Here is a 12,135-nt window from a genome sequence, read left to right on the forward strand (position 1 = left end):
CTTGCAGTGATGCTGCCTGACCCGCTGAGTTACTCCAGCACTTTGTGTCTTTTTGTGTAAACCATCATCTGCAGTTCCTTGTTTCTACGTGGTGTCATCACTTAGCTGAAGTGCGAAGGAAGATGCTGGTTTACACCGAAGATGGACACAAAATGCTGGAGTAACTCAGCGGGTCAGGCAGCACCTCTGGAGAAAAGGAATAGGTGACGTTTCGCGTCACGATCCTGAGATAGCAACTGGTTGCTTGGTGTGGGTTGTGGATGAAGTGGGCAGTCAGCTCTGAGGTTCTGATTCTCATTCCAGTGAGTGGTGAAAAATGGGTCACTTGGCCGCTGGCTGTTTTGTACCAGGTTAAGGAAGGACCACATGGACAATGTTGCACATCTTGCAATGTACATTTGAACACCTCAGAAGCAAAACTAAGTCAGTAGTACAACACTTTTTGGGGCATCCGGGCCTGAACTGTAGGAAGAGGTTGAACAGGCCAGGAATTTATTCCTTGGAGTGCAGAGGGATGAGGTGTGATATTATAGAGGCGTACAAGATCACGCGAGGAATAGATCGGGTAAATGCACAGAGCCTTTTGCCCAGAGCAGGGGAATCAAGAACCAGAGGACAGGTTTAAGGTGAGAGGGGAAAGATTTAACTAACTTTCTTGGCTTTGTCTTGGGACAGATTGGTGCCTATTTCAGCAGCATCTTGGCAGAGAAGCTGAAGGTCAACACTTTTCAAGACACAGGGAAGAAGAAACCTCAGGTGAATGCCAAAGACAATTACTGGCTAGTGACTGCCCGGTCCCAGAGCGCTATCCACAACTGGTTCATGGATCTTGCAGGGAACAAACCTCTGACTGTTTTAGCCAAAAAGGTAGGCTGCTGATGAATTTGTAAATCTTATCTGAATGGGGAATAGGGAAGCTTCCACTGTTAACTCTAGTTCGTAGACTCCTGTTATTGCCATGTGTGAACATAAAACCTGGGTACGAATGCCATCTTCCCCATCAGATTCAGATTAGTTTCTTATCAGTTGTTATTAGGCAGCTGAACTGTCCTCTCACCAACTAGAGAGCGGTCCTGACCTGCCATCTGCCTCATTGGAGCACCTCATATGTCACTTGGGCGGCTTACAACCCAGTGGTATGAATATTGATTTATCTAATCTCATGTAACCCTTGCATTCCCTCTCTCCCACCCCAGTCGTCCTGCTAGTTCCGCTGTTTGCATTCATATATCCCTTCATTATCGCCTCTTCCACATCCAAAAATTGACCTTTGTGGGCTCCACCTTTCCTTGGTCATCGGTGTCGGCTCTGATTTGTTCTGGTTCATACCTTCTAGTTTCCCTCTTCCCTGACTCTCAGTCTGAAGAAGAGTCTCGACCCGAAACGTCACCTATTCCTTTTCTCCAGAGCTGCTGCCTGACCCATTGAGTTAGTTCACCATTTTGTGCTATCTTTAAACTGAATTGGTCTGAAGAAGGGTACTGACCTGAAACTTTGTGTCCAACTATCTTTAATCGGACTTTACTGGACTTCATCTTGCACTAAACTTTATCCCCTTTGTCTTGTGTCTGTACATTGTGGCCGGTTTGATTGTAATCATCTACAGTCTTTTCACTGATTGGAGAGCACGCAACAAAAATAGCTTTTTACTGTACCTCAGTACATGTGGCAATAATAAACTAAACTAAACTAAAATATTCACTGGGGGTGCAATGAAGTTCTTTGTTGAAATGAAGGTGTCCCCCTTTCTTTATCTTCACTGTCATTCCCTCAACCTCCTTCCCATGGTAGCACCATGCTGAAAGTGATGAAACACTCCAGATGAGCTTCTAAATTGTCTGCAGCATTTTCCCCAAGGACATCTGCTGCCATCTTTGCGTCAGCCCATCTGATGTTGAAACCATCAAGCATGCTTTGGTTGCTTCCTAGTCTTCACCAGTTACCCAACCAGTCTTCCATTTGATACTTTGCCAACACTTAACATAATCCACTATCGATATCCCGGCCTCTATCTACTGATTTTGCTCACTGTACTGTTGAAGGCTGGATTTGTAGCTGTTTAAACCTTGAGACCAGAAATTTCTCCCTAAGGCTCTTATATAGAGTCATAGAGTCATACAGTGTGGAAACAGGCCCCTCGGCCCAACTTGCCTGCCATGTCCCATCTACACCAGTGTCACCTGCCTGCATTTGGCCCATATCTCTCTAAACCTATCCTATCCTCTGGATGGCCAATTCTCTGGATGCTTTCAAGAGAGAGCTAGATAGAGCTCTTAAAGATAGTGGAGTCAAGGGATATGGGGAGAAGGCAGGAACGGGGTGCTGATTGTGAATGATCAGCCATGTTCACATTGAATGGCGGTGCTGGCTCGAAGGGCCGAATGGCACCTATTGTCTATTGTCTATTGTCTATCCATGTACCTGTCCAGTTGTTTCTTGCTTATGTATTTGATTCTTCTTGTAAGATGCTCCTTTCAAACTTTCCTCTCTGAGAAAGTTGTTTTAAATTGTCTGCCCTATTCCCCTTTACTGACTCATTGCTAGTTTTATTTGATAGTGCACCTTTGAATCATTATTAGGTTGTTTTTCCCCGTTAAAGGTGTTTCATAAATACAGTGCATCTTTGTTAATTGGTGTACAGTCACTAGATTGAATTTTTGCTTTGATAAGTAAACCAAAGGCAACATTTAGATTGTAAATTTTATAATAAAAGTAAGCGGATTCTATTTTTAAAAATGAGATATCTTCCCACCTAGTCACAGTCTAATAAGTCTAGGAGCAGAATTATGCCATTTGGCCTGACCGAGTCTACCAATCATGGCTGAGCTATCTTTCCCTCTCAACCCCATTCTCCTGCATTCTCCCCATAACCCCTGACACCCTTACTAATCAAGAATAATCAAGTGTGATCCCTTCCCAATAACTTTGCTGGATTCTGTACAGGGATTGCCAGTAATCTAGCTGTTGGCAAACCTGTCTGGTTTTAGTAATTTTTTGAAAAGAGTAGCCAGCTTTTATCTTTTATGTTGCATTATTCAGATATGAACATGCCTGACCAAGAAAATTGCACTGAAGATATACACAAAGTGCCAGAGTTACTCAGCGGGTCAGGCAGCATCGATGTAGAAAAGTTTCCAGAGGTGCTGCCTGAGCCGCTGAGTTACTCCAGCACACTGTGCCTATCTTTTGCATAAACCAGCATCTGCTTTTCGTTGTTTCTGCACTGAGGATATATTTTGCTCTTCTGCACAGGTGCCGATTCTTAGCAAGAAGGAAGAAATCTTCGTCTATTTGGCCAAGTATTCAGTGCCGTTGTTGCGGGGTGCCTGGCTCATAAAGATGACCTGTGCCTACTATGCCGCAGTTTCTGAAGCCAAGATTAAGAAGCGGCAAGCCACGGATCCCAACCTAGGTAACAGTGAAAACACCTGCTTCACTATCGCAACGTTTAAGAAACTTTTAGACAGGTACATGGATAGAAGGAATAAATACTTTGTTGTCACATGTGACAAGTCACAGTGAAATTCTTTGTTTTGCATTCCCAAGGTATGCAAAGACTCGCCACATAAAGGGCACCGACGAAGTTACAAAGTGTCCCGTGCCAGGTCCTCCTTTGTTCTCCCCCCTCCCTCCCTCACTGTAGAGGGAGGTGTAGAGGGATATGGGCCAAACGCAGGCAGGTGGGACTAGATGGGGCACATTAGTCGGCATGGAAACGTTGGGCCAAAGGGCCTGTTTCCACACTCACTATGACTCTACCTGCCCATGATTTTCATAACCAAATGTATTTCTATCACCTCATTCCTCTGCCTACTTCATTCCAGGGTAAAACAAGCCCTGCTACTCTGATCTCTCGCCATTACCAGAGTCCTCCCATCCTGGCAATATTCTGGTGAATTTCCTCTGCGTTCTCCTCAGCACAATCGCATAGAAAGTTCTACAAGCATCCCCCTGGTAGTGTGGCCAGTAGAACTGCACACATCTAGCACGTCTGAAGGCAGGTCCCGATCAAAAAAATCACATATCCATGGTCTCCAGAGATGCTGCCTGACCCGCCTATGCCTATGCTTTTCCCCCCAACCAGTGTTTTTGTAAAGTTGCAACCCATCATCCCAGTTCATAATCTATCCCCCAACTCGCAAGCTAAATGCCACCTTCATATCTATATTAATAATAATAATAATACATTTTATTTATATAGTGCTTTTCATATACTCAAAGACGCTTTACAGAGATTTTGAGAACATAGGGAAATGAATAAATAGATAAATAAGTAAATAAATAAATGAACAGAGAAAGGAGACAGAAGGTGAGGTGACCTTCAGTGGTTGAAGGCAGTACTGAACAGGTGAGACTTCAGCGATGTTTTGAATGTGGTGAGTGTGGGGGAGTCTCTAACGGTTTGGGGTAGTGAGTTCCATAGGGTGGGAGCAGCGATGGAGAAAGCCCTGTCCCCCCAGGATCTGAGTTTAGTCCGGATGTGGGGGGATAGGAGATTGGCAGCGGCAGAGCGGAGGGTGCAGGTGGGAGTGTGCCTGTGGAGGAGGTCGGTCAGGTAGGATGGGGCCAGGTTATGGAGGGCTTTGTAGGTTATGAGGAGGATTTTGTACTGGATTCTCTGGGGGATGGGGAGCCAGTGGAGTTTATAAAGGACGGGGGTGATATGGTCACGGATCGAGGTGTGTGTGAGTAGACGGGCAGCGGAGTTTTGAATGTATTGAAGTTTATTGATGATTTTTGAGGGTGCGCCATAGAGGAGGCTGTTGCAGTAGTCCAGACGGGAGGTGATGAAGGCGTGGATGAGGGTTTCTGCAGCTGTGGAGGAGAGGGATGGACGGAGACGGGCAATGTTTTTGAGGTGGAAGAAGGCTGTCTTTGTGATGTGTTTGTCGAAGGAGAGGGTTTGATCAAGGATGATTCCAAGATTCCGGATGTGAGGTGAGGTGGATACTGGGAGACCATCAATGTTGAGGATGAAGTTTTGGGTGGATTTGGTGAGCATTTTTGGACCAATGATGATGATTTCAGATTTGTTGCAATTGAGTTTGAGGAAGTTTGATTGAAGCCAAGATTTTATTTCAGTAATGCAGTTTGTCAGTGTAGAGTGTGTGGTGGAGGAGATTGACTTGGTGGAGATGAGGAGCTGGATATCATCAGCGAAGCAGTGGAAGTTGAGACCATGACGGCGGATTAATTGACCAAGGGGGAACAGGTAGAGGATGAAGAGGAGGGGGCCAAGGACTGAGCCTTGGGGGACACCTTGGGGGAGGGGAGCGGTGGGGGATTTACAGTTGTTAATGGAGATGAACTGGTGTCTGTCAGAGAGGTAAGATTTGAACCAGGATAGGGCTGTGCCGGTGATGTTAAGGGAGGTTTCAAGTCGGGTGAGGAGAATGGAGTGATTTATGGTGTCAAAGGCGGCGCTGAGGTCAAGTAGGATGAGGATGTTGAGGTTGCCAGCGTCGGAGGAGAGGAGAATGTCGTTTGTGATTTTGAGGAGTGCAGTTTCAGTACAGTGGTTTGAGCGGAATCCGGATTGGAAAGTTTCATACAGGTTATTGGTAGAGAGGTGGTATTTGAGTTGGGAAGCTACAGCACGTTCCAAAACTTTGGACAGAAAGGGTAGGTTGGAGATTGGTCTGAAGTTGTTTGGGGTGTCAGGGTTTAGACCAGGTTTTTTCAGAATGGGGGTGACAGCAGCGATTTTGAGGGATGGCGGGACGATGCCAGTGGACAGGGAGGAGTTTATTGTTGCAGTGATAAGTGGAGAGAGAGCAGGAAGGCAGGCCTTGACAAAGCTGGAGGGGATGGGGTCCAGAGAGCAGGTGGCAGTTTTTATTCCTGTGAAGAGGTCAGAGAGGTCGGTGGTGGAGATTGGGGAGAACTGAGGCAGGGGCTGACAGGATAAGGGGGGGCAGGTGGTTTGAGGGGGAGCAGGTGCGTTGGTGGTTAAGGTGCTGTAGATGTTGTCTATTTTGCTTTGGAAGAATGAAAGGAAAGTGGTGCATTTGTCAACTGTGAATGATTGGGAGATGGTGTCCAGGGGGCTGAGGAGTTTGTTTATTGTAGAGAAGAGTGTTTTTGGGTTTCCGGAGCCAGAGTGAATTATTTGAGAGTAGTAGGTGGAGTGGGCATGGGAGAGGGCATCTTTATAGTGCTGTATGTGGTCTTTGTAGGCTTGGGAGTGAATTGTGAGACCTGTTTTGTTGCGGAGTCTTTCAAGTTGGCGGGCATGAGTTTTCATCACGCGGAGTTCAGGGGTAAACCAGGGAGCACAGTGGGTGAAGGAAACTGTTTTGGTTTTTATAGGTGCAAGCTGGTCGAGGCAGGAGGAGAGAGTGCGGTTGTAGTAGTCAGTGAGGTCAGAGGGGCTGTGGAGGTCAACGAAGGGAGAGGCGGACATTATTTCAGAGAGGGAGGATGAGAGCGAGGTAGGTGAAACAGAGTTCAGCTTGCGGAAGTTTATTTTGCGTTTTTGCTTTGGAGCTGGGGTGGAAATGTTGACAGACATGGTGATGGCTAAGTGATCAGAGAGGGTGGGGTCGGAGCCAGAGAGGTGATGTAGATTTAGTCGAGTGGAGCAGACAAGGTCCAGAATGTGCCCACGGTTATGGGTGGGAAAATGTACGTGTTGAGTGAGGTTAATTTTGACCCCTTGTTGCCATTTTCAGGGAGCTAAGGGCCTGAACCCCCACAATCTTTCTGTTCATCCACATTCCTTATTGCTCTCCCATTTACAAAACCTGTCCTGCTCCTAGTTGACTTCCCAAAATGCATCGCTTGTTGGGATTAAATTCCATCTACCAGTACTCCACCCAACTTTCCCTCTGATTTATATCCTGCAGTTGCCTTAGACCTCGTGATGAAACCAATTGTAAAGTGTTGGCTATGAGACAATGGCATCCATCTAAAGAAGGGTCCCAACCCAAAGCATTGCCTATCCATGTCCTCCAGTGACACTGCCTGACTCGCTGAGTTACTCCAGCACTCTGTGTTCTACGCACATTTCCAGCATCTGCAGTTCTTTGTGTCGTCATGAGAATCTCTGTCACTTTATGGAATAATCTTCCTTTGAAGATATGATTTTGTTTTGATAATGGCGCATGCAAATTTTAAACATTTTTTTGATGGTCAGGCCTAAAATGAAGCTTAACAGCAGCTTAGTCCTTTGTGTTTGCCACCCCAGAGTAAATGGTCGAGGCAGCTGGCCTCTAGATGAAGCAGAATCAGAACATTAAATACAAGGATCTCTTTAAAGGTTATATAATTTGGTTAATGCGATCAAAGGCTTACTGTGGTTTTAACCCAGTTAATGATCTCGGAGAAAGTGTTTGGACAAGATCGGAAAGAAGGAATCGTATGTTATTCAATGGCTCAATGATTCTTTGTTGTCACATGTGCTGAGGTACAGTGAAATTCTTTTTTGCATATAGTTCAGCAAATTATTACTAAACATAAACGCAATCCCAGATTAAATACAAAGTGTTCAGGAACAGTCCACTGTGACAGGCTTTGGCACCATTTACAAAGCCCAAGTTGCTTTCAGCCACGATCATTTTCAATGGCGGTGTAGGCTCGAAGGGCCGAATGGCCTACTCCTACATCTATGTTTCTATGTTTCTAAATGCAGCTGGCCATAAGGTTAGTTGTCCTGGTGGCTTTGCAGGGTTGGCATGGCCAAACAAATTTGTCCTCCAACACTGCTCTACCGCTCCGTGCCGCTGCAGGCCGTGCCCGTTCCGCACGCACGGTCTCCTGGAGCGGCGCTCCTTCCAGGAGAGTTCCAGGCTGCTCCCCTCTCACCTTAAATCTATGTACTCTGGTTCTTGATTCCCCTATGGGTAAAAGACTCTGTACGTTTACCCAATCTATTCCCCTCATGATTTTGTACACCTCTGTGAGATCACCCTTCATTCTCTGCGCTCCAATGCATAAAGTCCTAGCCTGCTCAACCTCTTCCAATAGCTCAGGCCCTCAAGTTCTGGCAACATCCTCATAAATCTTCTCTGCACCCTTTCTAGCCGACACCTTTCCTATAACATGGTGACCAAAACTAAATCCTCTTGGAAATCACTGTTAAAAATGATTTACTGTTATTCATCAACTACTAGTTAAGGAGCAGTAAAATAAGGCCCATGGTAATTTAAATAACTTGAGTTCAAACTCATCTAAAGTGCTAACACGGTGCTACATAAATGCAAGTGTGGTTATCTCTGCATCTACCCTGTCTATTCCAAATGGATTGTCTTGACAGCCCATGCCATTTGGGGAAGGCAATCCACCATCCTTGTGCAGTCTGGCTTAAATATGATTTCAGACCCAATGCTACCTGGACAACAATCACCTGCGTTTACAAGCTACAGAATTCAAGGGTAGCGCAATTCAAGCGAAACACAATCAGCACAGGTATCGTGATGCAGCTGGTCGAGCTACCCCACAGCATAAGAGACCTGTGTAATGAGTTTGTACATTTTCCCCGTAACTGCGTGGGTTTTCTCTGGGTACTCTGGTTTCCTCCCACATTCCAAAGATGTACAGGTTTGTAGGTTAATTGCCTTTGGTAAATTTTCCCTAGTGTGTAGGTATAGTGTTACTTGACAGAGCAGACTCAGTGGGCTTGCTTCTGCTTTGTATTTCTAACCTAAACCTGCGTTCAAACCAGATCTCTGGTGCTGTCTGCGTGGGTTTTACACGTGACCCACTTGAGTTTCCTCCAGGGTGCTTCGGTTTCCTTCCCCCATCCCTGAGACATGCAGGTTTGTAGGTTAATCGGCCTTTGTAAAATTGGGTCTGGTGTGTAGGAAGTAGATGAGAAAGTGGGATAACATAGAACTAGCATGAATGGGTGATTGATGGTCGGCGTGGACTCGGTGGGCCATCGGGCCTGTTTCCATGCCGTATCTCTAAACTAAATGTGACTCCATGAATTCATACGTTATCGGAGCAGAATTAGGCCATTCAGCCCAGCAAGTCTACTCCGCCATTCAATCATGGCTGATCTATCTTTCCCTCTCAACCCCATTCTCCTGCCTTCTCCTCATAGCCCCTGACACCCGTACTAATCAAGAATCTGTCAATCTGCGCCTTAAAGATATCCATTGACGGCTTCCACAGCCTTCAGTGGCAATGAATTCCACACCCTCTGATTAAAGAAATTCCTCATCATCTTTCTCAGCGTACATCATTTTATTCTGAGGCTATGGCCTCTGGTCCTAGACTCTCCTGCTCGTGGAAACATCCTCTCCACATCCACCATATCTAGGCCTTTCAGATTCCATCTCAGCTTGCCTGGAGACGTTCGGACTCCAGACCCATTGCTATGTGGTCAACTATCACCTGGCATTTCCAGCACTTTGTGTTTTGCTCAAGATTCCTGCATCTGCAGTATCTTATGGCTCCATAGACCATCTTTTGTTCTGTATGCTCCATTTCCTTTCTCACAACTTAAAACGTGTTTTACCTTCTAAATCCTCCCAATTCTGATAAATAGCCGTTGACTGGTAATGTCCAGATGTGTAGGAAGGAACTACAGATGCTGGTTTAAACCGAAGATAGACATAAAAAGCTGGAGTAACTCAGTTGGTCAGGCAGCATCTCTGGTGAAAACGAATAGGTGTCATCGTCCATTTTTCTCTATATCACCGCCTATTTCTTTCCATATCACAGTCTATATCTCTTGTTTCTCTTTCCCCTGACTCTCAGTCTGAAGAATGGTCTTGACCTGAAATGTCACCAATTCCTTTTCTCCAGAGACGCTGGCTGACCCATTGAGTTACTCCAGCTTTTTGGGTTTATCTGACTTGAAATGTTAGTTCTCCTTCCCTCTCCGTAGATGCTGCCTGACCTGTTGAGTATTAGCACCATTTTCTATTTTAATTACAGAGCGATCACAGACCTGATGTGAATCCTCACTGTGAAAGAAATCCATTTAATTTGTGCCGTTTGCTACTTAATTGTATGATGGATAACAAGCTAAATAATATTAGAGCTGTTGTTCATAAGAATGAGAGAGGTTTATGAGATAGCCCTGAAACATCGAGAAGTGCAGCATAACTGTGGCAAGTGTAGTGAAGTATATGCTAGTGATCTGACCTCCAAGCTAAACCAAAAAGGAATAGGAACTGGATAGACTATGGTGGAAAAAAAATAAACAAAAATAACTTTTGTGGTTTTTCAGATCCTGAACTTCAGATAACCTGTGGTTATGATCCATTTATGTTTCTGAAACTGAAAAGATTAGTTTAGTTTAGTTTAGAAATACAGCGTGGAAACAGTCCCTTCAGCCCACCGAGTCCGTGCCGACCATCGATCACTGTTCATACTAGTATGGTGTTATTCCACTTTCACATTTACTCCCTACGCACAAGGAGCAATTTACAGAGGCCAATTATCCTACAAACCTGCACGTCTTTGGGATGTGGGAGGAATCCGGAGCACCCAGAGAAAACCCACATGGTCACAGGAAGAATGTACAGACAGACCGCACCCGTAGTCAGGATTGAACCTGGGTTTTGGTGCTGTGAGGTAGCAGCTCTATCACTGGCCAGTATTTATACCATGAACAGCCTGACACTTTTAAATAAAGACATTATCTGTTCATTACTATATTGCTAGAGTTTGCTAATTACACCACTTTAGTGTTGTTTCATGTTGAAAGAGAGACAGCACTTCAGAAAACGCTTCAAACCCTTGGACTGTCCTAAGGTCAATGAATGCAGATGTGTGAAAGCTAAGGTGCAGAGACAATGGTTAATACACAAAAAGACACAAAGTGCTGGAGTAACTCAGTGGGCCAGGCAGCATCTCTGGTTAGGTGACGATTTGGGTCGAGACCTTCCTTCAGTCTGAAGAAGGGTCCTGACCTGAAACGTCATCTATCCGTGTTCTCCAGAGAATACTTTGTGGAACAGCTAATCTTTCCTTGTGATGTATCTCAAATGATTTAACGCATTTAGCGAACCTCTTTCCCAATGCAACATGGTGATCATTCCTGGCCCTCCCCAAAGGTTTCAAGCCCCTCATTTTAGACATCCTTGCGAACAATCTATAAATATCTTGTTTTTTCTTTTTGTAAATCACCAACAGAGCAGATGTGTGACAGTGATATAGAGCAGGGGAATTCCTTTGGAGTTTATCTATTTCTTTTTATTGGTATCTGTCTGATTTCGTGGGTTTTATTTGTATGTAGAGCAGTTTGCCCTGAAATGTACTGTAGGTATTCTGAGAATGGATGAAATACACAGGAATCCTAGATTTGGACAACTTTACTCTGATAAAGAATTCTGCAACTTCATTCCTATCACTGAAGCTCCCTTTTAAAACACTGAAATGATATTCTGTTCATCCAAAACATGACCTTTCTACAAGAGCATTCTTACTTTGCAAGTCTGTTTACCAAATGTGCATTCACCATGTCGGGTACATCTGTTTTACCAGACACCTGCCCCATCGATATTTAATTGACCTTTACTATTTGTGCACAAGTTTCCTTTACAAAACTGCGCTTTGAGTTATTGGAGATGAACATGGAACAGCACAGTCCAGGAACCAGCCCTTTGGCCCATAATGTTTGTGCTGAACATGATGCCAAGTCAGACTGATCTCATCTGCCTGCACATGATCGACATCCCTCTATTTCCTGCACTTCCATGTGCATATCTAAAAGCCTCTTAAACACCGCTATCGTATCTGCCTCCACCACCTGGCAGTGCGTTCCAAGCCCCCACCACCCGCTGCAAAATGAATTGTCCCAATAGTCAATAGTCAATTTATTTGTCACATACACATAAATGTGCAGTGAAATGAAAGATTACCCACAGTCCAACGAATAAGAGCAATAAAAATAAGCAATAACACACACAATCATAAACCAACACCAAACAAAAAGAAACATCCGTCACAGTGAGTCTCCTCCAGTCACCTCCTCACTGTGATGGAAGGCCAGAATGTATTTTCTCTTCCCTTGCCGTCTTCTCCCGCGGTCAGGCTGTTGAAGTTGCCACGTCGAGGCGGTCGTGGCTCCCGACATTGAAGCCCCCGCCAAGCAGAGAAAATCCCGTGGCCTATTTCAGGCCGCGCCGGACGGTGAATGGTCCGCGGCGGGCCGACCCAAGCCCCGCGATTAGGGGCGGGCGA

General features: G+C 45.2%; 1 protein-coding gene across 7 annotated transcripts in view; it reads left to right on the plus strand.

Annotated features, from left to right (window-relative positions):
* LOC144599502 (mediator of RNA polymerase II transcription subunit 12-like protein) overlaps positions 1–12,135 on the plus strand; it is a 395,150-nt gene that overhangs the window by 43,715 nt on the left and 339,300 nt on the right. For all 7 annotated transcript variants that reach the window (XM_078410467.1, XM_078410473.1, XM_078410471.1 and 4 more), the window contains exons 4-5: positions 676–867; positions 3,253–3,412. In XM_078410467.1, coding sequence (XP_078266593.1) covers positions 676–867; positions 3,253–3,412 — 352 coding nt within the window. The remainder of the gene's footprint in view (positions 1–675; positions 868–3,252; positions 3,413–12,135) is intronic.

The sequence above is a fragment of the Rhinoraja longicauda genome, chromosome 13 (genome assembly GCF_053455715.1).
Source record: "Rhinoraja longicauda isolate Sanriku21f chromosome 13, sRhiLon1.1, whole genome shotgun sequence".
Classification (NCBI taxonomy): Eukaryota; Metazoa; Chordata; class Chondrichthyes; order Rajiformes; family Arhynchobatidae; genus Rhinoraja; species Rhinoraja longicauda.